This window comes from Ambystoma mexicanum, chromosome 5q (genome assembly GCF_040938575.1).
Source record: "Ambystoma mexicanum isolate Mex_15411 chromosome 5q, UKY_AmexF1_1, whole genome shotgun sequence".
Classification (NCBI taxonomy): domain Eukaryota; kingdom Metazoa; phylum Chordata; class Amphibia; order Caudata; family Ambystomatidae; genus Ambystoma; species Ambystoma mexicanum.
Genome location: NC_090933.1, coordinates 620,204,190 through 620,231,680, shown reverse-complemented (window position 1 = coordinate 620,231,680; position 27,491 = coordinate 620,204,190). Strand labels below are relative to the sequence as shown.

Genomic DNA, 27,491 nt, shown 5'->3' with positions numbered 1-27,491 from the left:
TCTTGTTGCTCAGTTAAAATTATATTATAGCCATCATCCCCATATTCCGGGGGCGTCAAGGCCAGTAACTGGCCGCCAGCCTGAGCCTAAAACAGGCACAAGCAAAGCAAGGTCCTCAGCTAGAGCCCAGAGAATTGACCAGCTCTGTCCCCTCCACCTCCCCACAAGCCATTGGTTGATAGCTGTTGGCACTATGGAGCATTTGTCTGGAATATTAATCATATGTTTGAAGGGGAATGTGCTGCCCAATTTCCTTGTTTTAAAAACCTGCAAACGAATATGGCCACCAAAGAAAAGGTTAGGGGGTTGGCAGTGGTTGAGACAAAATATGATGACAGACATGAGACTAGAGGACTTGAGAGAATGCATGCAGTTACTGAATCTTATGCCCGTGTTTCTGGCCTCCTGATTGGTCAGCTCGTCTCTTCCAGGTGGTATTAAAGAATAATCAATTATACAGTCCTTGTAAACAAACTCAGAATTGTAAAGGGATTGTAGATGTTGATAGTCTATCCAGAAGAGCCTTGCCAAATAAATTTCAAAAGTTAAGCAGAACATACTTACTGTCTCCCAATCTTGCGAACGAATTAAGCTGTCCGAGCGAAGCATTGTTGTGTGTACATATTTCTGGAGCTTGTGAATCTGCTCTGCCATCAGACTCAAAATAGAGAGATATAGTTCATAACCCAGGTAGCATAATGATAGGGGTAAAAAGCATTTTCTGTGTTGGTTGAATGTTTGCTGCCCCTTTCCCCACTGGTTAAACAGCACAATGATCCTTTACCAGGATTTGTTTTTTCAGAGCTTCTTTCTCTTACAGCTCAATGGAGGTGAAAAGCGGCCCGCTGTTGACATGGGGAAGAAACCCAAAACTCCCAAAAAGAAGAAGAAGAAAGATCCAAATGAGCCCCAGAAGCCTGTGTCTGCCTATGCGCTGTTCTTCCGCGATACGCAGGCAGCCATCAAAGGGCAAAACCCCAACGCCACCTTTGGAGAAGTGTCCAAAATCGTTGCTTCGATGTGGGATGGATTAGGAGAGGAGCAGAAACAGGTGAGCACAAGGCAGCATTGTACCATTTGCGAAGGAGGGCTTTGTAGGAGCATATCATGGCTAGCTCGAGCATCTCCTCTGCATTACGCTGTGAATATGCCACCGCATAACTGAAGACTGGACTGGAGAGGGCTGTGATGCACTATACCTGCCCCTCCCACCCCCCGCCCCCCACATAAACACTTGCGCAATATTGCCACAAAACTAGGATTTTTATTTCATTGACGAACGTGAGATTCTTTTTACATGTTCCTTTTCAACTTCTTTAGTGTGCAATAATATTGCTAAACGCATTTCTTTGAAAACGATGTGCTTTTACTTTATAATCACTAACGCTCATTTGTGTTGCCAAACTGCTCAGTTGTTGGAAACACACATGCGGTATTGCCTCTTGTCACACCACCAGATAAGGCTGCAAGGCGTCGTTCTTCGTAACAAATGCAACCCCAACCTTTTCCATGTGCTCCCCTTTCCTCTTCCTCAGTTCAGCACCATTAACCTACCTTTGAATTGTAGCACAACACTGGTCGGGGAAGAAAAGGTCCTAGCAGGAGCAGCTAATCAAGGAATGTCAAGAAGATGAGGAAAATCGTGTGTCTGCATGTATGTGCGATCTCTCGATTGAGAAATGTTGGTGAAGAAATCTGGTGACAGTTTAGGCAGGTCTATGTACTCGTGCAGGTGGCAGGTAAACACGAGAGCTTGTGGGATGGTCAGGATATGTTCATGTGGACCCTTGAAGGCTGGAAGCTGTTAGGAAGTGGGATTATTTACATTATCCCAGACCCAACATCCACCATGTTGCATCATAAGCCCCCTGTGGCTGAAGATGAAAATCGCAGTTCAGTCCAGAGTTGACACTGTGCGCGGGGAGGCAGAGAGGAAGGGGAACAGGAGATCAGTGGTCATGTACCCAGGAGAGAAATCTACTTGGCACCCAATGAGGTATAAGCTGAGGAATCGAAGGAAGCGTGTAAGATGGAACGGATGCATGCAAAGATCTATGTGTATGGTGTTGGAGACGAATGACTCTGGGGTGGAATGTGTCGTAGTGTGACTGCACAGCACTTGTCCGTCATAGGGATGTTACTGCACCTTTCTGTGTTGTGGTGTTGTTTTTAATATAATAACGCTGCTGCACAGGGAAATTCACGTTGTTAAAGCATGGCAGCACAAAGCTGTTTGAGTCTTTAGACCAATAACCACAGAGGGAGGTAGGTGTATTTATTCATTTTGGTCTTTTGTTGTATGCATGGGATTTATAAAGAGCAAACTTAGTTGGGAAGCAACGTATAGAACGCACCGAGCGGGTTATGGGGAAGGGTGTAGGGGTATCGGAGGTATCTGGAAAGGGTATGGGGAGTGGGGGTGTAGCTGCAGAGGAGGAGAAGTAGGGTTAAGTGCAGTGATCAGCAATTACTGTGATGTTCATTACTGAGAAGGGTTCCGTCCTTGGGTATGGGATTGAGAGAGGGCATTCGTATCAGGAAAAGGCATGTTCCTTAGTTTGTTCACCTCTTGCCCTCTGTGATTTCCAGTCTGACAATGTTGTGGCTTCTAGTGCCGAGTTGGCCTCTGGAGTTGGTAGTTTCTTGGCCAGATATCGTGGTGTTTTGTTTGTGACTGATTTGTAGGTGATGCAGGCAGTCGTGTAAATAATTGGTGCTTGAAGTGCCGGCAAAGCTCCTTGCGAATAGGGTGATGTTAAATGTTCATAGTCCTCTGATGAGGTGTGGACACTTTTAAGAAGGGCTTTTAGGGTGTTGTCACTGTCCAGATGGGAGATTACCAGGGCTTGGACAACTGTTTGAAAACTTGAGCTGGTACCATGCTGTTTGAGTGTTCTTGGTGATGTGTATTTTGAATGACCACCATCAGTAATTATTGTTGTGTTAAGCAGTATTTCTGAAGTGCAACATTCACCATGTCCATGCCGAGAGTTATCTCAAGATGCTTATCACTGCTTAATCGCTCTACTGGAATTACCATCACTTTTACCAGACTGCCAAATTCATTCAAAGTTTAAACATTGAAACACGTCAGAACCACCTAAATTTGTATGGAGGAAATGTCCAGCATTATTGCATGCGGTTTTCAGACCTTCCAGGATTTTGCGGCATGAAATGGCAAGTTTTGCGGCAAAAACCTTTATTTATTGCGGTATTTTTGTGGGACATTTTGTATTAACTGGAGGGTGTAAGATTGTCACGTTGCAGGAAGTAGGCAGAGTGCAAGGCTACAAGAGAGCCAGGGTATCATTATTATATATCTTTTGTATTAATTTAATAGGAAGAGTCCCAGATGTCTCTGGCTTGGCAAAACAGTGTTTGCTTTGGCTACATTTTTGGTTTAATGTGCATGCCTATTTAATAGTATTAACTAAATTGATCATTATCAGTTGTTATGCTGAAAATATTCCCCTTCTATGTTCTCCAATCCCCCAAGCACCCACACACCTCTCACCAACACACATCTCACCAACTCCCCATTACAACGTGCATTCCTGAACCTCTCACTCTGTCATACAAATACTCACGTGCTATGTCACACTGTCAAGTCACAATTTGCACTGCCATCCCGTGCCACACTCCAAATCATACTCCCAACTCACACCCTACACTCAATTCCTCCCACAATATACAGTCCTTCATTCTTTTGTGCTGCTTCTGCATCTTGAATCCTTTTTCCCATTCTATCGCACTCTTCCCTCATCCTTTTTCCCAATCTGCAGCTCACTGCCTCTTACCGGCCAACCGCTTCCTCTCAGCTTTCTGGCTCACTGACCACACGCTCCCTCTACTTTTTGTACCTCTGCTTGCTCTCAGATTTCGGGCCCACCGCATCACTGCTTCCTCTGCTCTCTTGTGCACCAGTTCCTCCTCTGACCCACTGTTTTCCCTCTGCTTTCTTGCCTATCACTTCACACCCCACCCATCACTCTCCCTCTCTCTCTCTCTCTCTCTCTCCTTTCCCTCGCATAGTGTAACCATTTTTTTATTTTTTTTAAATGTAGATTTTGACCCAGATCCTCAAAAAATGGGGCATTTAAAAATAGAGCCGAGGATATGCTATTTTTAGACAACCCATTTTGGAAACGAGCAGGTCACCTTATTCTCAAAGGTGACCGGCGCATTTCCACAGGCTTGAGCTGTAGTGCAAATTGTGCGCTGGCCGACTGCCTTGAATGGTGTTCTGGGTTGTTTGACTGAAGTGTAATTATTTGCGGCGGAATTGACCGTAGTCCATTTCGCCGCAAATTGATTTGCACTTCAGCCAAGCAACCCAAAATGTACCTTTTCACCACCACCCCCTCCTCTATTTAACTGCTTGGTCACTGACGCTTCACCTGCAACCCTGCTTTGTCAGATCCGTCCCTCTAACGTGGGTCGGATCCGACTTCGCATGGTCCCTTTTTCATTATTATCTTTTTTTTTTTTCTGTCCCCGTCTCCAATTTTGAGGAAGTGGGGAACACCCCTGGAACCCCCTAACCCAAATAATATTGAACTTGGGGAGCGGGTGACACCCTGCAACACATGTTCGGTATTTATAAAAATCGATCGAATAGTACTGGACGAAATAGCTAAAATTGTACCATTCGATCGATTTTTGTCATCAAAATGGTTAGTATCTTCAATAGAATCGCTCTCCCGACTGTGTTCTGCAAGCTCCCAGCACCTTTCACTGTAAAATACGACCCAAACAAAATCATTTTTATCCTGTTTGAGGAACAGAAATGCAAGCGACACAGCAGCGGTTCGTACCTTAAAAGAAATGCATGATAGGGTAAGGAAAGACCCTGTCATGCAGTGGCACCACCACATGCCGTGCGCGTAGGGTTGCCTACAATTTCTGCACATTTAAAAGTGCATCTTACTTGGAAATGAGTGATGCGATTTTACATTGGCAGAAACGCCACTCTATTTGATGAAGGTGGTGAAAAAGGCCATCTGAATGGGCGCACATATAAAATGGCCCATTCATGTGTCCCTTGTGGATTGGGCTGCTCTTTTTTTGGGCGCAAGTGATGAGAGGTGTTGGCGCATTTCATTTCTTGCGAAAAAAAAAAAGTTGAGAACCTGGCACCCTGAGTATTTTTTTTTTTTTAAACAGTACTTTTTGCAGATGAATTTTTTTTCTTTTTTAAAGGTGTTTTTGCGCAAAACGGCCGTTTTCGTGCATTTTGCGCAACACGGCCGTTTTTGCGGCATTTTGCGGGATCGCAAAATCGCTATAAACTGGAGGGTCTGAACGGTTTTATATTACAATATGAAATCCCCAATTAAGTTCAGTAGGATCCCAAAATGGGGAATAACTCAAGAGCCCACATGACTCTAGACCTTGCGGACCCTTCTATTTTAGTTGGGTAGTATGGTCAGAGGAAATACTGCCAACCTCTAAATGTGACCCCGAAATGCTTTGATAGCTGAGATTGTTTTTGTCCGCTTTGTGCCTTAGCTCACCAAGCTACACTACCATCTCAACAGATTTAGTTTACACTCCGACTGGCTGCGCAGTGACGTCCCCCGGCCTCGCACAGACCCTCCAGCTATGCATCACACAGCTGTCGGGGAACGTCAAGAAGATGAGGGAAATCGTGGCAACCTTCACTGCTCGCCTAACATTCCCATACTTGATCTCTTGCTCTGCCTTTCAGCTGGTTACAGGGCTTGGAGCGCATTGCAAGTAGATGTACTTTACAGCATGGTGACCCAAGCTAAACTTTGAATGAAGCACTGAGAGTTTTTGGCCTCCTCCTGCTCCCCCCTCCCACTTCCTGGTCTTCCTCTCCCTCCCCGCCTCCCTGCCCGCCCACCCCCCCCTCTGATTGGGTGTGTGCCTGCCTCCCCTCTGGCCTACTCGACGGCCGTTCCCCACGCTCGCTTCTTTTCTCCAGCTGAGCGTGGAGAGCGGTCGCCGGTGGCCTGAGGTGATCAGCAGGCCTGGAAAGCCCTGCCTGGGCCTCCGTGAGTGCTGTGCTTTGTGTTTTTGAAAAAGAAAGTAGAATTGTTTGTTCGCGCTCCTAGCGCGGTGTTTTTGGCCTCCTCCTGCTCCCCCCTCCCACTTCCTGGTCTTCCTCTCCCTCCCCGCCTCCCTGCCCGCCCACACCCCCCCCTTCCTCTCCCTCTGCCTATAACCTCCCCCCTTCCTGGGCAGCCCTCTGCCCGGCAGCCCCTGCGGCTAAGGGCCCCAGGCCAAGGGCGACTCCTACAGTGCGGCTCCCTGTGTGTCTGCAGGTGTCCGCAGGGGACGCCAGGCGCCAGTTCCACCTGTTCTCCGGCCCTCCCCTCCTCACCTTGTTCACCTCATCCGCATGATGCCTCGCCCCCCTATTCCATTTTATTGGTAAACTTGGGTGCTTCTCTCCCCTCGCAGGATTCTCAAACTTAGGTGGCCCTGACCTACTACGCACTACTGTCTGCTCTGCACTGTGGTAAACTAGTGCCCTCCACTCACTTCCTGTCTGCATACTCGTGTCATCCGCCTCCCCTCCTTCTCCATGGTGCTCTCTATCTCGCCTATCTACTCTAACTGCTTCTCTATTGACTATCCTGCTCTCCTCACTAAATCTGGTAGGAAAAAGTTTAAAAAGGACATCCTGGTCTCCAACCCAGGCCTCCCTATCGCTGACACCTACACGAGCGCCTGCTCCAGGGAAACTCTTACTGACATTCTCTTTTTCGTGCCTTCACCTGACCTATGGACCCCTCACATGGTCGCTGTGCTCTCTCCTTTCTCCTCCTCTCCCATTAATGGTGGCACACGTTGGGATGTCCTCTTGGCCCCTTTCCACTCCTCTAAGGCCATCATTAATGTCTATGCTAACGGGACCGTCTTGGTCCAAGGCCCGCAGGCCAACCTTCACCTCTTTGATAGACGCTTCCCACGCCTCATCAACTTCCTCTCCGCTCCCGCTGTCCCCCCTCCTCTGTCCTCGGCTACCTTGCCTCTCCCCTCCCTCCCTGCCCCTTCTCTTGCTCCCTCTTCAACTCCTTCTCTAACACCTCCGCAGGGCGTACCTCTGATCTGTACCCCTCCCCGGAAGTTTTTCAAGGGTGGCAACCTTCTCCACATTGCCACTCTAAATTCTCGCTCTGCCATCAAGCACTCCTCTGATATCTGTCGCCTTCTTGAGGAACTGGACCTCGACGTCCTCGGTCTCACTGAGACATGGTTCACTGCCAGCTCTGCCACCAGCTTCGACACACTCCTACCTGACGGCTACAAGATCCTCTCCATGCCTAGGCCAAACCGCTCAGGGGGTGGTGTTGCCCTTATCTTCCCTGAGTGGATTCCTGCCACTGTCACTCCTACGCAGACCTACTCCTCTTTTGAATGTCTTGTCTGCCGACTCTCTCTCTCTCTCCTAGCCATTCCCTTACCGTGGCTACTATCTATCGGCCACCTGGTCAAATTTCATCCTTCCTCTCTGAGTGGGCTGACCTCTCCTCCTCACTCCTGTCCTCAACCACCCAACTCCTCTTTCTCGGTGACTTCAACATCCACCTCGATGCCTCCTGTCCCCCCACTGGTCTCTTTCGCGAACTCTGCAACTCTCTCTCACTCTCTATCCTCCCGTCTGGGCCTACTCACTCTGCAGGGCACACTCTTGATGCTCTGATCTCTTCTGACCTTCCCCTCTCCCTCCCTCTCTCCACTCCTCTCTCCTGGAGTGATCACTTTCTCCTATCCTCCCACCTCTCCCTCCCTACCCCACAGGCAAAGCCACCCTCGTCATTGCCACCCACCTTCTCGGTCATCCGACCCATGAAGCGCGTGTCAGTTGAGGCTTTCGCTGCTACCTTCTCGCCCCCTCCTCCCCCCTCGGCTGACTCCCACCCTGACACCGCCCTCTCCATCCTCTATTCCTCTATATCTGATACTCTCGATATCCTTGCCCCCGTCATGAGAATCCGCCTGAAGCCCAAACCAAATGTAACTCCTGGTATGACTCGGATCTCGTCACCCTAAAACGCAAGTGCAGGGTGGCAGAGAGGAAATGGCGTGCTTCATGCTCATCCTCTGACAAACTGGCCTGCCGCCTGCTCCAAAGGCAATACCGGCTCTCCGTTCTCACCAAGAAGAGAGCCCTTATCCAAGCCCGCATCTCTGAGGCATCAAACAACTCGGCCGAACTCTTTAAAATCTGCAAGGAGCTGGCCAACCCTGCTGCAGTCTCTACCTCTCCTGTCCCCTCCCAGGCCCTCTGCACCGCACTGGCCTCGCACTTCATCTCAAAAACTCAGGACATCCTGTCCTCGCTCTCCTCCTCTCTCCTCCCTCCCTCTCTTCCCGGCTCTTCCTCTTGCTCTCTTGCAGCCTCCCCTCCGCCCTCCTTCTCTGCTTTTCCACCTTTCTCTGCTGATGAGGTTTCCAGACAAGTCCGATCTATGAAAGCCTCGTCTAAACAGGTTCACCCCTGTTCCTCCAAAACCATCAAGGACCACATCGACTCCCTGGCTCCTGCCTTGGCTGCCTTTTGCAACCACTCATTCGCCTCTGGAGTCTTCCCATCCCCCCTCAAGCACTCCCTTGTGCACCCCCTCCTCAAGAAACCCTCCTCCGACCCCTCCTGCCCGGCCAACTATCGCCCAATCTCCATCACTCCCTTCCTGGGCAAGCTCCTGGAGAAACTGGCCATCTCCCAGCTTAACCTCCATGCTGAATCTGTTGGTAATCTTCATGACCATCAATCCGGCTTCAGAGCGGCCCGAAGCACGGAAACTGCTCTCCTGAACATCCGTGAGGACCTGCTCCTGAACCTCGATTCCAACACTCCCTGTGTTCTCATTCTGCTCGATCTCTCCTCTGCCTTTGACACTGTCAACCATGCCATCCTGCTCAACCGTCTCCGTGATAACCTGGGTATCACTGGTCAGGCTCTGGCATGGCTGACCTCTTTCCTTTCCGGTCGACCCTCCCAGGTCCAAATGGGCTCCTTCCTCTCTGACATCTTTTTCTCCACCTGTGGTGTCCCCCAGGGATCCAACCTCTCTCCCTGGCTTTTCAACCAGTATCTGGCACTCCTTGCCCACCGCATCGCCGCTCTCTGCCCCTACTTCCAGTGCTATGCGGACGATACCCAGCTCATTTTCAGGCTACCCTCGGCCTCCTCCTCTCCTTCCCTCATCTCCGACTGTCTGTCTGCTATCCAGGAATGGTGTGCCGCCAATGACCTCTGCCTTAACGCCAGTAAGACTGAGATTCTACTCATCGGCACACCCACTCCCTCCTTCCCTGCAGCTCTCTGGCCGGCCTCCCTTGGCCCCCTTCCTGCCCCTACCTGCAAGGCTAAAAACCTTGGGGTCATCTTCGACTCCACACTCTCCTTCTCTCCTCATATATCTGACGTCTCTAAGAAGTCACACTACCAGCTGCACCTCCTCAGAGGTATTCTTCCCTTCCTCTCCTTCCCCCAGAAGCTCACTGTCTCCCGAGCCCTGGTTCTCTCAAGGCTGGACTACTGTAACAGCCTCTATCTTAATCTGCCTGCCTCCACTCTCCGCCCTCTGCAACTTATCCAGAACAGAACTGCGAGACTTGTCCTTGGCCTCAAGCCCAGGGACCGTATCTCTCCAGGACTGAAATCTCTTCACTGGCTCCCAGTGGCTGCGAGGATTAAGTTCAAAACCCTCTGCATTGTCCACAAGGCCTTCTGGGGCCTGGGGCCTAAATACCTTCAACTCTCTCTTCCTAAATATCTTCCTTCACGAGCCCTTCGCTCATCCTTCTCCAACTCCCTCATGGTCAGCCGCTTCTCGAAGCAACGAGCTGGGGGTAGATCTCTCTCCGCAGCAGGGGCCTCCCTCTGGAACAGCCTTCCTGCCTCCCTGAAACTTGAGGAGAACCATCTCCGGTTCCGGAAGCACCTCAAAACCTTCCTCTTCGCTTCTGCCTTCTCTCTCCCTCTCCCCTGCTAAACCTGCTTAACTCCCCACTGAATTCTGCACTAAACCTGCATCTGAGCCACTCTCAGCGACCTCGGTCCAGGTCCCAGCCACTCTCCACTTGCACTGCCTCCCTGGCTCCCCCTGCACTGTGGGACTGTCACTGCATCCCTACAGCCCCCTTCCCAGCACTTGCTCTGCACTTACCTCGCACTTGCCACCAGCTGGCCCTTTTATTTATTACTTATTATTTATTTATTTTTTACGCTACTTACCTTGTACCGCACTTCCCCCCCACCTCCTCCCCCTGCACTTTCTCCTTTTCCCCTTACCTCTGCACTTGCGCGATCTGAATGACACCTGGCCTAGTAGGATCGTTTGTCTGTCTTCCCCTTGTTTCCCTCCCTCCCTGCCTCGTCGCGCCTTGAAACACTTGTGTATAGGCGCGTTACAAATATCATATCATATCATATCATATCATAAATCGTGTTCGGTGCAGAACCTGCTTGCTGTGCCCAAAGTCTCCCACCTCGGGCAGGGAGGGTGGGCGGGCAACCCTGAAATATGTGCCTATGGTTTACAACTCACTTCCAGTAGAATCCAAGCCGGTCTCTGGTGCTGCTTAAGTTCTGAGAACTTTGGAAGAGTTTTTTCTTGCATAGTGTTTCTTGTTCTTATTTTTCCATGCCCTTTTTAGTATTTCAGAGCTCCCTTTGAGTGGAGGTGATGGTTTCATTATAAAATAAAGCAAAAGTGACCATTTCTTTAGCCGCTCCTGCTACTCGGCACATTAGTCGGTGCTGGGCAGAGCCCAAGGGAGTGCTCCTGCAATCCTCTGTCACTTCACCCCAGGAGGAATTTCCTGCCCGCCTCAATAAAATCAGGTTTGATAAGTCTGTGTTCAGAGGTTAGCCCTTTCATGTTGAAAGCGGTGTCCCTGAGTTGCAGCTGCCATCAGCCTGGCTCATTCCATCTTCAAGATTAAAGTTACATTAGAACCTATTCAAAACACTTGGACCTTATTTGCGTCCATATATTTACAAGCAATTTCCTTGGATGAACCCAGCAAAGTAGCATGGTTTCCGAATCATAACTTTTTCTTGTCATTGCGTTTCCATTTTGCTGCCCTTTCCCTTTAGTAACCATCTAATATACAGTTTGCGTTTTTGTTTAATTTCTTGCCCGTTTATCTTATATCTCTCTGGCATAGGTACTACATTGCATAATGTTTGCACAGTCGTTTATTCAGAAACATTAACTGTAGCATTCTATTTGTGTTTTCATTAGTGTTGCTATTGCTATGCATCCTCCTTGCACGTTTATTATTCGAATATGTAAGTGAGATGAGACTCCTTAGCACTGGGTTCTAGACAGTTGATAACCCTACCTCACCCCTCCAACAGCTCGGCATACCCTTAAAATCTGTAAAGCGCTCTGTCATGTATTTTGTAGTGTTGTATACCTCTGAAAAGCGCTCTGTTATGTATCTGTAGTGTTGTATACGTCTCTGTAAAGTGGTTCGTTGCTTGTCGAAGCTCCATAAATAACATAATAAAAATAAGAATAAGTGTAGGATCTGCAGACATATCCTTGGCATTTCGGGCACAAATTAGTGGAGAAGCAGCATAAAGCAATAGGTAATCTGTGTCACCATTAGGCAGGGCCATCTTAAGCCCTCCACCAAACCAAAGGAATTAAGTGATCAAGAATATCTGTCCCCCCGCTGCAATCACAACCCATAGGTTGATATGCTTAAAAATAAACATGTTTGCTCCCTTTAAGTCCCCTTACCCTCTTCATTCTTGCTCTAACCAGAATGATAAACAAGTACCATTTGAAGGTCAACATTACCAGTCTACAAAGAGGTTACTTCTGTTCTAGCATAGATACAGGAGACCTTTTATCAGTAGCATCCAGGAAGGTATGCAGCCTGTAGTATTAATGCACGACTGTATGTAAAAGGTACATGCAGCCCAGAATAAATGGAGAACTCACATTTGCTGCCTCACAGAACGCAAACGTGCTCCGGCATGGATAGAGGAGACCATTTGGGACTAAGGAGAAAGCTACACATACCAATGCATGGAGGGTGCATGCAGGTTAGAAGCTACCAGGAAGGTGTCTCTATCCAGACACACTGAGATTATAAGTGGGACATGGTTTTCAAATAGTGTTGCCATCAGAGATAACAATAATAAGTGCCTGTGGTGTGCAATATATCAATGCTCTCTATTATAGTGGAAGCAACAGTCTAGCCAGTGAAACCATGATTGAGGCTGTTTTGAAGATCATACCCTGAGAAGGAAATCACTCTGAAGGGCTGACGATTTTGAAAGGTTTACGGACTGGCAATATCGAGAGGCTAGGCAATGCAAGATTAAATTAGATGTCCAGCATTACACACACTGGTTAAGGTGTGAATCTGGGATTTGTGCCAACTCTGCAATTTCTGCATTTGAATACTTTCATTAACAGTTCTTGCCATGAGCTAAAATAATCTAATTTTGTAAAACTGACTTGGAAAGTACACCAATACCAAACATGACTATTTTTAAAAACAAAATAGTATAGAAGGATGTAACACAGAATGATTCTATCTTCATTCTCTCCATCATCAAGAGAAGTATATGAGTACCAGCATACCAATCAGTTTGATTTAATCTGGGTTTGTCTTTTGTATTTTGGAGCATTACATACTTCTAAAACACAGGCTTCAAAAACTGCCATTTATAAACGTGCAAAGTGTTTTTTTGTGTCAAACGAGCAGATTTTAAAATATGCTTGCCCGAGTTCTGCCCCGTCTGGTCCTCCCCCTTCTGTCTACCACCCCTTCCACTCAAATGGCCTACATAAGAAGAAAGATCAAGTAATGGGCTAAACTATGCCAGCAGCATGCAAGAAGGCAAACTTCACAGCTCAGTAATGTACAAGATATTAGATGATTTAACAAGGATCACTGTATTGTCTGCTGGCAAATTCATGATACAAGCATGAATGCTTTAGTTCCAAATTTGGATACTTATTCATCTCTTAGACTAACTGTTTATGCTCATCGTTGGAGGTCATTGCCTAGGTTTTACAACACCTCATCTGAACAAACCAATTTCTAGACCTTCACCGCAAGGATGACATGCTCGTTTTTTATTGCAAACCCTATTTGGTGCAGGTACATTGCTGATAATAGCACCTGTTGTGCTGCAAGACCAAGTACATATGCAGGCAGCTTTATAAACTTTAGGCATAGGCAAGGCTCAGCCAGCCTTATAGGAATATGCTATTCTAATCTTGCATAGGAACACATATCTCTGCAGTGTGTGCTTAACACACTGAACTAACTTCGGAACCATTGTGGCACTCAATTTACCAATATGCATTTCGAATTTGGCTATTGCACATGATCAACATAAATTCCACAGGAAGGAAAGAATGCTATAGGAGTTGTGCCACAAGGAACACACAAACTATACATACCACAGTAAACACAGAAAGCAATGCATGATGAATTGATTTAGGCAGAATCTACTTGCCAAAACAGTCAGGCAATAGACCTATAGCCTCAGCACCATGCCATAAAATATCATGATGTGTGCTATGTAAGTCTGGTGAACAAAGGAATCTTACTTCTTTAGATCAGGCAGCCTTTTGGAGCCCCCTCAAATGTGGGGTCCCTGGGCAAGTGCCCTTTGGCCCTCCCATAAAATATCTCTGTCATTAGGCCACTAAGAGATCATCCAGTAAGCCCTCTGCCCTTTGGGTGGGCTTGCTTCCTCAAAGCCACACCCAATGCAGTCATTCTGTATGGCTTCCAATGGGAGTGGCTCGGAGCACAGAAGAGAACGTGCTCCTAGATGGGAGTGTACCATTTGAAAGGAGGCGGCTCCTGCCTCTTCAGAGATAGCTATATGTGTCCCCGAACACCCCATTACACGGTAGCCATCCTCAGAGAGCGACCAAGGAACTTTGTTTTTGACTCGCATAAGGCCTAATGGTGACAGTACGTGTCAGCCATAGAACAATAACCTGTCATCTGTGTGGTATGCATTTACATGCCTGATCACCAGAATATATCTCAGGGTAGACTGCTGGCAAGGGGGCAGCTTGGTGAAGACGTTAATAGCTTCCCCTCTTGCACCCTGAGATCCATTTTGAATGACCTACCACATGCAGTTTTTTAAAAATTTATTTGCATTTTTAATTTCCATTGAAACGTTTAGCAAACCTCGAAAAACCAAGCCGTCAGTTCAATTAATTTTGTTTTGCTCCATTTCTTCAGTACTGTCCTTGTGACGTTGTTGCTTAACTGGCCGCAGTGAGCATGGGCTTCTCTAGAACATTCATGTAGTATCTTACCATCGCGATTGTCACTTATGTTCACTTTCCACTCAGTAGAGATGTCCACCAATCCTCTGCCGTCAGGGTCCTGAATTTGCTCAAGAAATTGCCAAAATAGTGAGTCCTTTCCAAGCTGAAAGTAGGGCAGGTAGTGAATAGATGGTAAAGGAAATAATTTGACTCGTCTATATTACAGAATCTACACACAGTGTCGCCAACTTCCTTTTTGAATCTCATTGCCATAACTTCCTTAGACCATCAGCGATTTAGTCGAATCCTCATAACTGTTGTTCTTATTTTCTAATCTGGGCATTTCTTTAGGTAAGGTTGGATCCCCCCTTGCTTTCTTGACTCAGCGGCCAGATATTTGTGTACTTTCAGCTTGTTTGCCTCTTCTAGGGTGGCTATCCAATCATATTCTCAGTATATTTTCTCCACCTTTCTGGGATAGGTCAGCTCTTCCGCTGAGCTTTCTATGTCCGTAAGCAACTTTCTACATTCATTCCCCCTTGTACGTAGTGTTTTATTGTGTCCAGTTATTAGTTCATTCCCTTGATCATGTATGGGGGCGGGTTGAGACTTCTGCATTTCCCAAACAGGCCAAGCATGTTCCATTGGGCTGCCATTTTCATAGAGCCCAGTCCTAATTCCTTTCTTACTACCTGTATGGAAATTGAGCTTGGAAGCGGCAAGTCGAGAAGGTCATCGGCACCATAAATTAAGGCTGGATCCACCTTGGCAGTGTAGAAATCAAGGATTGGTTTAAGCAAGTATTTGCAGTATTTCCGTTTAAGGATCAATGCTTGGCTCGCAAGTGGGTCTGGCTTCTTTTTTAAGTATTCAAAGGAGTGTATCTTGACTGTGCTCTTTGAGATGTACATACTTAGATATTTATTTAAAACATGGTACTTTTGCGATTTCTGAGTGTTTGAGGAACCATTTAAATCTTTTCCCTTGCATCTTGGCCTTTTTTATGGTGAGGATCTTAGTTTTTTTATGTTAATTTTCAGGTTATTTTCCTCCTTATCCTGCTGTAATCTGTCCAACTGTTATGCAGTTTTTTCCACAACAAATGGTGGTCCAGCAAAGAGAGCAAAGGGAAGTAACATACAGCTTCTACATCAGGACAGAGTGGCATGGGTCAGAAATATGTTGGGTTAGACAACACATCCACCCAGTATCACATTCAAAGGTGGTGGTCCAGGCCGTTGTATGATCAATGGCATGTTAGCAGAGCCCTACACTGACGGAACTGCATGCTTCATGGCTCTCTATGCACACCAGTCTCCCACCCCGGACCCATGTTCGTCAAGCTGACCCATTCCTACTCCTGCCAGGACCACCAGATACTTTGAGGGTCCTCCCTTGACCTCGGCCATCTCTCCAAAGTTCTCTCTTGCTATACAACAATGGGACCGCACAGAGCAAGAAATCACATGCGCCCTCGCTCAACTCCCTGTATATCAACTGTCTCCTCTACACTCTTCTACAACTAGGCTATCCAGATTCTTCCATGTCTCTCCCGGAGCTTGCCTCCTCTTCTTTACTTTCTATTTCCTGGCTTTCCTTTGACTTTTGTCTTCTTTTTCATTTTCGCTGCATCATTACTAAAAATGTGCCCATTCACTTGCTCCACTTTACCGCTTATCCTGCGTTTCCTTTTATCTGCCCTCCCTCCCTCTTTGTTCTCAATTTCTTCTCGCTGTCCTTAATCCTTTCTGCGCTCAGACTCGCTCTTAACTTTTTTTTTAACTTCTGGCTCCTAAATATTGCAATGTTCTTCCCCTTGCAATTTTTGTACTAGTCCTGAATCTTACTTTCTTTCTTGTCCTTATGAAAAGTTGTATTCTTCTTCATGATTTTGCTTTATTTACTCTACTAGTGTTGTCGTTCTGTGCAGCGCATTGAGGAAAGTGCTGTATAAATCTCAATAAAGTGCAATAGTAGCGGCCGTGCATTATCTGTGCAGTGGCACAGAAACAAAGCCAGAACTCCTGCAGAACAGGCCTTCCAGGTCAGGTTTTGCCTCTTTTAAGCTATAAGCTTTTCCTCTTGAATGTAGCTGAATAATATGTACAAATGAATATATATCCCTTCAGGCAGCTTTTACTTCAACTGAAAGACAGCTAGATAAGTTTTAGGTCATTTGCAGAAGTTTCATCTTGCATGGCTGGTTCCCCTCCTGCCCAAACTCAAATAGCTGCACACTTTTAATGCAACACAGCTTCTTTAATTTGTTAACGCTCACTCCATTTTTGTCCGTCCGGCCAGTTGATCCTGCAGTACGTATAGGCCGGCAAGAGGCGGGATATTGCAGTCTTTTGCTGTTTCACGGCCCAGAATTCAAATCGAAGCAGCCTCAGTTGCGTAAAAGACGTGTAGGCAATAATTCAGTTGGGGACACATTTCTGCTGCTTCAGTGTTGATTTTCCATACCATCTGTGCTTTAAACCAAGCGTAAATATGTTTTGCCCTGCACTCATTCAATATTCATGACCAAGTTCCACCCTTATGCTGCAATGCCCGCAGTCAGTCTATTCAGGGACGTCAGATGGAGTGGCTGGTTTGACAAAACGAATGGATTTCGAAGTTTCAGTCGCATGTCTGTTCTTCTCCTGGTAGCTGCTGTAGGTCAGATTACCGTCTGTAGCCTATGCTCTCTTTGGAACCAGCACATTGCTAAGCACAGGGGCTCCTTGTTTAGGACATCCAAGTACTCAAATTGACAGTATTCTGCAGGGTGCAGAGCAGCTCATTGGGGCATGACATCATCCTTGTGATTGAAATGTACAGCTCCAGGCAACTCAAGCAGATATGCTCATTTATAAACAAGGTGTTTTATTCTGATAAGAGCATAGTCCTGGTGCAAGTAGTTTGTAATGCTATATTACGCTCATTATACACAACCATTCATATACAAAACGGCCAGTGTTTTCTGCGAACGAGGCAGGGTCCCAGAAACAGCACATGTCTGACATACGATTGAGAATACCACACGTGCCAAAGCCACCTCTCCCCATGATGCATGGCACAGGGGAGGCTTGTGGTTCTTTTCCCCTTTTATGGGAAGCCATCTGAGATAATCGTCCCCTTTCTGTTGGCCAAGTGGATGCTCAGTACTTCTCTCTCAGCCATCTTATAATGGCCCATCCATTATTTATAGCGGAATGTGTGACCAGGCCAGTAACTGGGCCTTGTGAAAGGGGGCCAGGGGGACCCCTCTCAACAGAGGATGAGAGGCCGTCCAGGATTAAGGCCAGAGCCAGTCCTACCTAGTTTCAGTAGTATTCATTCAACTCACGGAGTTCCTTGACAACCTCCGGGACCTCTTCAGTCTGGCTTCTGCTATCTACCGAGACCGCTCTCCCCAATGTCAGCAACTTCATCTGTTCCGCACGTCATGCAACCCTTTCATCCATTATTCTTCGCAACCGCTCAGCTGCCTTCAATATTTTCGACCATTGGGACCATCTCTCTACAGTCTCTCTCCTTGGAATTGGAGATAAGGCCCTTGCCTGGTTTGCTTCAGACCTTGGCCCCAGATGCTTTCAGGTGTCCTGCAACAGGCTTACGTCTCCACTCACCCACCTTACTGTTTGAGTTCTGCAAGGTCTGTCCTTGGCCCACTTGTCTTCACTATCGGCACAACTCTTGGTTCCCTCATCTCCTCTTACGGCTTTTCTATCAACTCTTCACTGTCTCACCTCCATCAAATATTGGATAGCGTCTCACTCGCTCATGCTGAACTCCACTAAGACTGGTATTCTCTACTTTCCAGCCAAAAAGAGAATCTCTTCCTCGCCCCCTCTTTTTCTCTTCTCTCCTGACTGCCTTCCTTACTCTGCTTCGGCTCGTAACCTTGTTGTTTTCTTCAACTCATCTCACAACTTCTCACTCGTCATCTGCAAATATACCACTGCAGCCAGACCCACCCTCCTCAATAACAGAAAGATCTGTCATATTCTTCCGTTCAATATTTCTAAACAGCTAATCTCTTCTTAGTCCTTTCTAAATCTGACTACTGTGCCAGTCTTCTCTATGGTCTTCCAAAACTGTCCATGGACTTGCTCGACCCTACCTATCTGCTCATCTTACTAACTACTCATCCCCTCGCTCGTTAGAATCATCCTCAACTCACCTCCGTGCCACTACTCAAGTCCCCTGTGCTCCTTTCCTTTATCCTATGTTTTAGCTGAATACTTTGCGTCTGTATGTCTCAATTAGACGCATATCCATAGAAGGCACTGGGCTCTGCCATTGACCTCTGGCTGCAGTTTTGTGTTTCGATTTCCTGACCTATGATTTCAGGGGGCTATCTCTACGAGTATATTTTCTCTCTAATAAACTCTCCCCTGGAATCATATAATTCTCCACAGTGAATGTATGAACGGGCTCACATCACAGGTGTCCACTCGGAATAGCAACTAGCTATGTGCTGCACGCATCAAGGCTCTGTCTATTTCAGCTGGAGATATAATACCTTCAGTCTTTTTCTTATTTCTTTCTTGGTCCTCCCCCAAATCACGATCTCATCTAGTTTTTCAGCAGGTGGTCACTCAATTTCAGTATTATGAGGCCAGCATTGTCCTCAACGTATTCCGATCTATTGCTAGAGCAGTCTGAAACACATGCTGCACTCCACCTTAAAACTCGGATTGTGCCCAGTGCTGTGTACGCTCCTGTGTGCTTCTGACTCAACCTTGGTATTCTTCTTGGTTAATGGGCCGATTCCAGTCAGGGAGTTGTCGAGTTTCTCTGCCCTCAAAGATTGCTATATTTTTTTCCTGCTACCATAATACTCGGCTAAGAATCCTGGATAATATCCATAATTCAGGTGAATATGTGTTGCTCTTTTCTGAAGCCAAACATAATCAAGTTTGTATATTGTTTAATAGACTTACTGAAAATATTGAGCTAAGATGGAAGATGATACGCTTTCAAAGTCCCAAAGACGACTTCATCAAATGAGGGTCACACGAAGAATAAGCATTGAAGAAAAGCATTGAAGAAAAACAGACTGCTGAACATACACTTTACATAGGAATGCATTGATACAGATTATCCTGCAGACATGATTAGCGAACAGTGGACATTCTAAAAGTCGTAATTTATTTTTGAATTTGCCACTTTGTATGCAAGTCAGAAAGACACTGTCGGGCATGAGGCAAACTAGGATAAATTGGGCATTGCACCATCTACGCTTTTGGGAACATGTCTGGGTTGGTCCCATCATATGCAGACAAGTAGGAATAGCCATGGAGTCCGCAAAAACATGCCCTTTACTCTGATAATGTATTAATTTCAATACAGTGATGCGGGATGACATATTTAGGTCAGTTTGGGCATTTCAATCCCTGCAGGCAATTGTTTTGGGTGTGGTTGCCATAAATATGCTAATGCACTTTGTATTTGGAAAAACTAAAGGCTTCTTGAAGCTGTGTAATGTTTAGCCCACCGCACATGTGAACAACCACAGCCTGAGTGAGGAAGGTGTGAAACAGCGAAACAGCGCATCCTTTTTCAAACTGCATATCCTTGAATGTTACATTTTGGAATTTCTGTATAATAGCATCACTGTTTTCTTTCTCATACTGTGTCTCACTTACTGGACACATCGTGCTTAAGTGTTTGGACCCATTACATTCCAAACATTGGGAGAATAATGTGACCCTGCTTAAAATATATTTTGGCTGCACTGGATTTGCGAACTGTTTTCCAATGGTATTGTGTATTGTGTAAAGTGAGAAATGTGTTTGTGTAAAATATACGTCCAGCATTGTGTGTGTTTTCTTCATCTGGAGTCTATTAGGTTTCGAAAGCTTACGTGGGTTCAACCCTCAACTCACCCACTCAACTTTAAAAAACATCCCTAGGCTCCATTGCGGCTAATAGTCTATCCTTCCCACAACACATCGCAAAAAAACCTTGAATGGCTTGGTTTCAGATCACTCTACTCCGCAAGACCAAGCCCGTACTCCCACCCCAGGAGTTTGAGTGTTGGCGCAGGCCCTACTGTTTTTCATATTGATAGGGGTGTAGCCGCCCTCCTTGAATGGCTCTCGGCTGCTCACCTAGACCTTCCCCCACCCCCTCAAAGATGCCCACCTTGCCATAGTTTGGCTCGTCACCGGCTAGGAGTAATTTACCACTTCATCAACCCCAAAAATACATGGACTCCCCATCCTGACTAAAATCTGGTTCAAACTGCATGCCTTACCTACAAGGCTACCACTGTTGGTACACCAATCTGTAAATATTAGACGTCACACAACCATCTCCCAATACGGCCATCTCAAGACTGGAAACTAGACTGGCTCACAAGGAGAAAACTAGGAAACAGTGCCTCTCGTGCAATGATCAGGTCGTCTGGAACTCCATAAAACAGCAGCACTGGTCTCCACCTTTGTGGGACTCTCCCGTCCCTCGCACACCCTTTTGTGTGTTGTAGAACAATCAAAAATGTAGTACTTCTTCGAATATTAACTAAATCACTAAAAATGGAACTTTTACATACACAAGTTGTAAAAATTTTTTACTTTTTTTTAAAATTGGATTTCATATATATAAATGCAAATAATATTGTCTTTTCATAGATCATTTTATCAGACAGTTATGAAGAAAACCAAGGACATCCCAGTATCACCATATATTGCTTCTTCCTCCAGAAATTATTACATGTACACCAATATAGTTATCGACCATTTGATTCCAAAACCTTTCTCATGTTCCCGAACTCGTAGTATCAATGATGTTGTTTCGGGCATTATTCCCCTTCGTCAGGAGCTTTATTTTTTGTATGATTTAAGTCCTTTTCTGTCTACAATATATAAAGATTAACAATTTTTCATTAGACCCCAATATTCAGAAAACCTTTTTATATCAACATTGCTTCCCGTCATGGTTAATGTTAAAATCATCACCTGGATGAACTTATCTTTTGCTGACTCCTTCAACTTACGCTCATGGAACTGCCTAGGCGGATCCTGCGACTTCCTGCCAGCTGCATTCCGGACTACTCCAAGCCTCCTTTAGGTTAAGAAAGAACTGAAGACCTGGCTCTTCCATCACACTTTGGTGTGACCTACATTCCGGCTACCTTATTCACTCCCTCATCCTTCTTTTGTACTAAGATCATTATAACTAATTTTTACTTGATGACTGTAAACTCTCACTACCAATGTTTTTGTACAGCACGCCATTGCTCCGAGCTAGGTTTGCGCTATAAAAATATATTATAATAATGCATCCATCTCCACATAATATTTTTAGGTAGTCTAATAAGTTATTAATAATTGGATTTTTGTTTAATTTTCTGGACCAACACTGCATCCGCCCTTTTTTCTGTAGCCACAAAGATTTTGTTTCCTTTTCTCTTCTCCAAATAAACCTCATTAGGCCTACAGGGCTTTTTGAATTTCCTTTTCTCAGACTAGTTTAAAGCCATCTTGAACTTTGCTTTATACCCTCAGAATCCTGCTTGGTCTGCTTTGGGCTTCTCTGATTATGTGGACGGTGGCTTGGTCCCCATTTTTGTGCAGTATTTTGGTCATTTTGTTGAACCGAAAGCATGCATTCCCAGAAGGACATAAGCCTAATGCGAAGTTATATGCTTTAATAGATGTGGCCGAATGGTATATAATAACACCAGAGCATAGCTTTTTTGTCTAAAGGGTCATTGTTTATTATTTCATAAAACCTACTGTCTTGCGTATAGCTAGGGTTTTCCATGCTCTGTCAGGAGTACAGTCCCCCAGTCTGTTAACTTCAACTCTTTACTCCGTGTTGCCAGTCTGTTTGATTTATCAATGTCTTTTAGAGTCTTTCCCTATTTGCATCCCTTCTCATGTTCATGGACTTTCAGTGTTTCTCTCAGGCTCCAGGCCCATGTTAAACTTTTTAATGCCCTTTGCAGGTTCTAAGCATTTCTTAAAATATCTCGGTACCAGTTACGTATTCTGGGTCTCTTTCATACTTCTCAGTAGCCATCTCAGGCTCTAGTCATTCTTTGAAACGTTTTAATGCCCCTCGTATGCTTTACGCATCTTTAAGAGTTTTCAGCATCCCTCACAGATTCCCGACAGCTTACAGACTTCTTAGTGCTCCTCAAAGGCTCTATGCGCTTTATAAAACGTCTCCATATCCCTCAGGTTCGAGGCACGTTTCACACTTCTCAGCCTACGTTGCGCTCTGGGCCCTTTGTAAATCGTTGCAGTGACCTCCTCTGATTCTATACAGTTCTCTGCTTCCAAGCATCTTTCACAATGTTTGCCTCCCCTCTCGGGCTCTAGGCACCTTGCCAGGAGTTCCCACACCCCTTTCTGCCTATGGGCCTGGTCCAAAATGTCAACACTCCTCCTAAGCTCTAAGTATTTTTTGGGCTTCTCAGTACCCCGCGCTTTTGAGGTGTTTTTCAAGGTTCTCAGTGCCCTAAGGTTCTAGGCACTTTCAGGATCTCGGGAGTTTCATCAAGCATCAACCTATCAACGTGGCAGCCAGGTACTGGGAATTCTACTGTCTCCTTAAGCCTCTCTGTGCAGAAGCTTGATGCTTCCTCACACAGCTCCAGATGACAAATCGCTGCCTTTTAGGAATCTTGAGCTTCTTACACACCTCCTCTTGAGCTGTGCTTGGTTGGACAAATCGTTACTATATTGTTCGAAATCTATTGGCTCGTGGAGTTTTAGTTGTACCTCCTATTCCCATCATGCTCTGCTTCCTGGCGTCTTTCTACGTGCAGGGAAATGTTAGGGATAGAACCCTGGTTGGCCATCTTGAATTTTCTTAGTTGCTGTTTGTGGAAGCCACTGTGGGCGACAGTAGCTGCATCTTAGTGCAAGGATGCCCATAAACTGCTGGTTTCACAGCAACTCGCTGTTTTATTGTTTTCTTTTCTGGGTTTATGGGTGCTTGGTCACAGAGGACAATAGGAATGCAAGAGTCCAATTGGCAGGGAGATTTGGACATTGGTGAAATAGAAAGGTGCATTCGTGTATGTCAATATACAGGAACAAAAGTGGAAAGAAAATGGCATTGGTGTGGCATCGACGTAGCAATTAAAGGAAGACAATGGTAAGTAAAGTACGATACTGTTATTGGTATGAAATGTAACAAAATGCCCATTGCCTTTGTGTGGGTGGAATTGGAGAGGGGCTGCAGCAGAAGAACGAACATTATTTAAATGTGTGCAGAAGTCAATGTATCGGTAGACAAAGAAATGAGGTAAGGCATGGCTCTAAATAGATACCACAATTGTGGTTGAAACTAATTAAGCAGGAAATGCCAATCTGGCATTAGGCCTGGTGTAGGCAACCTACAGCTATTCTGGTGTTTTGGTCTGACTCCCATGATTTCTTCTCATTGACAACACTGGCTTGGGCTGATGGGACTATTAGACCAAAACATCTGGGGGGCCGCGGCTTGTCTTACTCTGTTTCAGGAAAACAGGAAGAGTTGGAATAAGAATATCATTTAACCTAACCTTTATTATAACCTTCCTGATGCTTTAAGAACCATAAGCAACCAAAGGGCATTTGGAAATGAACCCAAAAACCACCGCTGCTTTCACATAAACAGGACAAACTCCAGGCACATACCTGCTCTGTTACCCAACACCCAACCCTAAAAGACCCCCCTACCCTCCGTCGCTATAACCAGTGCATTTGTTGGTTCTGAGGGGTCTTCTACCCTGAGCACTTTATTCCTTTACTGCCTTTCCCTTTTGACTGTTGTAATAACTGTGTGTGATGTTCCTTGAAGGCCACCTACATGTAGGCCGTGATCGCCCTCCTATGCTCCTTTCTGTCCATCCCCTTGTTGCTCCTCCTGCACTTTGAGGCACTTTGCTTGCAATGTTGCATGTTACAAAACCCTAATAAATTCGATAGAAGAAAGGCCGGCTTCACCACTGGATTTGGTAGAAACTTAGAAAAGTGGTTATGGATGATGGCAGTATTAGGGCAGAGGTGGCTTAGAAGATGGGGGAATAGACACATGGACAGGTAAGTGGAGATGGCTCAAAGAAAGGGAAGACGCCTAGATATGATGCAAGCTGGTGAATGGTGTAGCATGGGCGACTCTCTGAATGACATGGGGAGAAGTGTACAGTTGATAGAGGGTTAAAAGCAACCCGAGAGGACGTTTCAGACTGCTTTTCAAGCAAGTTTGAGCTGCATTGAAAGAAAGGCTGCAGAGAATGGGCCGTGAGAAATAAAGTGCTTTGGGTAAGGAGTGTAAGAGCCCACCCCATCTTTCTACGTGCAATACAAATAAATGAGACACACCTCAGATGGGGCATAAGGCTAAGAGGACAGGTTGCGAGAGTTTCAAATGTTTTATTTAGAATTGGCATCCAGAGAACTCTGCTTCCTGAGAGCGCTCTAGCAAACATTGCATGTACACGATGATGTAAAGTGAAACAGCGTCATAGATGACGCAACTAACATAGGGTACTAGGCCAGTGCAGGATTGGTAAAACAGTATAGATATAGATATATGTTATCTTCTGGGCGTTGCTCTGTCCGGATTGGTTGTCCAGCTGGCGGGAGGACGAGTGTTACGAGGTCCATCTGCCTGTGTCCAGGCGGGGTGAGGGTCAGGTCGCTGCGAGACAGGGTGGTCACTAACTAAGCTAACATAATACAACCTAATAAAGCATGCTCTAAACAATAGTCACTGCAACTCCTTTGAGCAAATCATTGTAAACCTATAAACTTCATTCGTGTATTTACAGCTACATCATCACTTATTGAGGCTTATATGGGGCATCAGGTTAAGGGTCTTGACCAACTTGATGTCATTGATTGCGCCGAGAGTCTGGACTCATAAAAAGAGGCTGGGGCAGGTTGACGTTTGTTAGTAGTGGGAGACAATATACTGTGACAGAGGTCTGATGTTAGCTGAGGGCATGCTGGGTGGGCATCATGGCGGGGTCACATATCTGGTACATCAAGAGAATACCTTGCAGGGGCACAGGGTTACGCTGGCAGTAATTTTCCAACAGCGAGGGTGAGGGGGTATGAGCAGGTTTGTGGAGATGGATGACCTTCAGGGCCTGGCTTAAATCCGGTTCACACACGGGACAGTGATCTCGGAGGAAGAGTGAGATGTTACATTTGTTTTTGTTGCAATTACCTCCGGCTCGAGCGTGAGAATGCAGCCGTGGGGCTTTCAGACACAGTGAGAAAAAAAGGTGGGGTCTAAGTGCGCGATGCTGCTGAGGGGAGAGAAGCCTTTTCGTATTATCGCAGTGAGGCCTAGTCAAAAGATGGAGTTGAGGGTGCACAAATGATCAGATGCAGAGGAAATAGTGGCAAGGCTTTCAAAATGTAGGTTTCAGCTGAAGAATGGCTTTAACCCCATTCCAGGACTCTTAGCACTAGACTAGTTAGATGTGCCTCTTGCTGAGATCCGTGGCTCAGATGTTCTCCCATTAATTAATGCAAAATGAGCAGTATTAAACTGGATAATCATGATAGCGCTCTGTGACCATGCGATGCATCACTCGTGTGGCAACTGCTGCTATAAGTAGTGTGCTACGGATGCCGCACACTTTACTGTACATCATGTTATTCTGGACACCAGCGAAGAGTACAGTGAGAAAACTCGAAGTTAAAGCACAGGCTCCTTTAGAAAGTTACATATTTTGAGGTGACTGCCAAAATCCTTTTAATATTTTAGTGGATATTTTGCTCCACATAGTACATTCTCACCATCACCCCCTCCCATTGCAATACTATGTCATTCCATTCCACTCCAGTCCAGATGCCAGAGAACCTCTAAGTGCAAATATGTGAAAAACAGCGTGAATATGTAGCACGTCAAGTAGGTGTCGGATGACTTTGGCTGCTTTTGGTAACCTCTTTCCTGTGTAGGGCGTGGCTGTTCACATCCTGTGCCAGCCCGGACTTACGCCGGACATGGACAGCCACGTCCTTGTGGCACCTGATGGAATTGCGGACACGGCTGTGCAGCAACACGTCCAAGGCGCAAATGAACGGTTACACATTGTGGTAACATGCAGCTAGATTCCTTAATTGCCGCACTGCACATATTAAACAGTGGATGGTCATTGGTTTCTTTTTAATTACTGTGAACAGTCATGAAAAAGGTTTGCAGGAAACATTCTGAAGTGTTTACGTGGTAGTTGCTATTGTTACTCAGGATCTGCTTTTAAAAGTCAGTATTGACTCTTACGGCAGGTACTGTGATTTCAAAGCTCAAAATATGTTTCTGCCATATTCTAGTGATGTCATTTTCTTAGTTTAAGTCAGTAATTGCATCAGAGCTAGACTGTAAAAAAATGTTTTGGGTTGATTTAAGTATTGCCGGTTTCTCGGGTTTTGTATTTTTATGGAAAGGAAGTGTGTCTGATGGCCAGGGGCGTCAATGGGTCTATACAAAGCAAAACACCCACAGGTTGTATATCAATGTACACAGCCCATGTCTCTCCTAGCTTTGCTTCTCGAACCAATAGTTTTGGCTTTAAGGCAGTGTTTGCAGTGCTACCTAACAGCCACAACTAAAAAAGGTGACATTCCAAATGTATACACTTAAACATATCCCCTTCTCTTGAGTCATTCCTGCTTGACATGTGATGTGCAGTCAAATGTATGACTCACAAAAGGAAATAGTTTCACGCATGTTTGTGTCCTGCGAACATTGCTGTGGCAAATGAATTGCACAGAAATGGTTACGCACCCCTAACTTGGAAATAAAAAGCCAGAATGCTATAAAAATGTGGTAACATTACCCAGGTCATTTTTTCAGTCCTTTAAAATAGCTACTAAGTGAACAGGGCAGAGGCGGCCGGGGGCTTATTTGAAATCCAAACCAGATGTAAGGGCACACATTGGGGCCTGCCATTTCTAATTGGGGCCCTGCTAGGCTGCAATACATTTGGCAAATTACAAACCATGTGGCCTTGCTTACAGTACAGCGAATGGCTTGAACGCATCAGCCCGGGCGCTGTGGATGAATATGCAGTTATGCAAAAGAAGCGCATTCAGGGCTCATGATGGTGTCTGCGATTACAACTGGCCGGCGCGTGTGTGTGTTTGCGCTTGCGCGTGGTGGGAGGAGGGGGCTGTTTATTGACGGGAACGCTCTTGTAACAGCACGCGCCGGATCTACCTAGGGATTGGGGGCTCTAATGATCAGGTATCGCGCGCGAGCGACGGTTGGAGTGCAGTAACATATGCCCTCTCTCAGGCTGCATAATTCATA

General features: G+C 45.9%; 1 protein-coding gene across 1 annotated transcript in view; it reads left to right on the top strand.

The window, feature by feature from the left end:
* TOX (thymocyte selection associated high mobility group box) overlaps nucleotides 1-27,491 on the top strand; it is a 526,628-nt gene that overhangs the window by 455,645 nt on the left and 43,492 nt on the right. Inside the window, exon 5 of the mRNA XM_069621094.1 lies at nucleotides 821-1,051. Within this exon, the coding sequence (XP_069477195.1) occupies nucleotides 821-1,051 (231 nt within the window). The remainder of the gene's footprint in view (nucleotides 1-820; nucleotides 1,052-27,491) is intronic.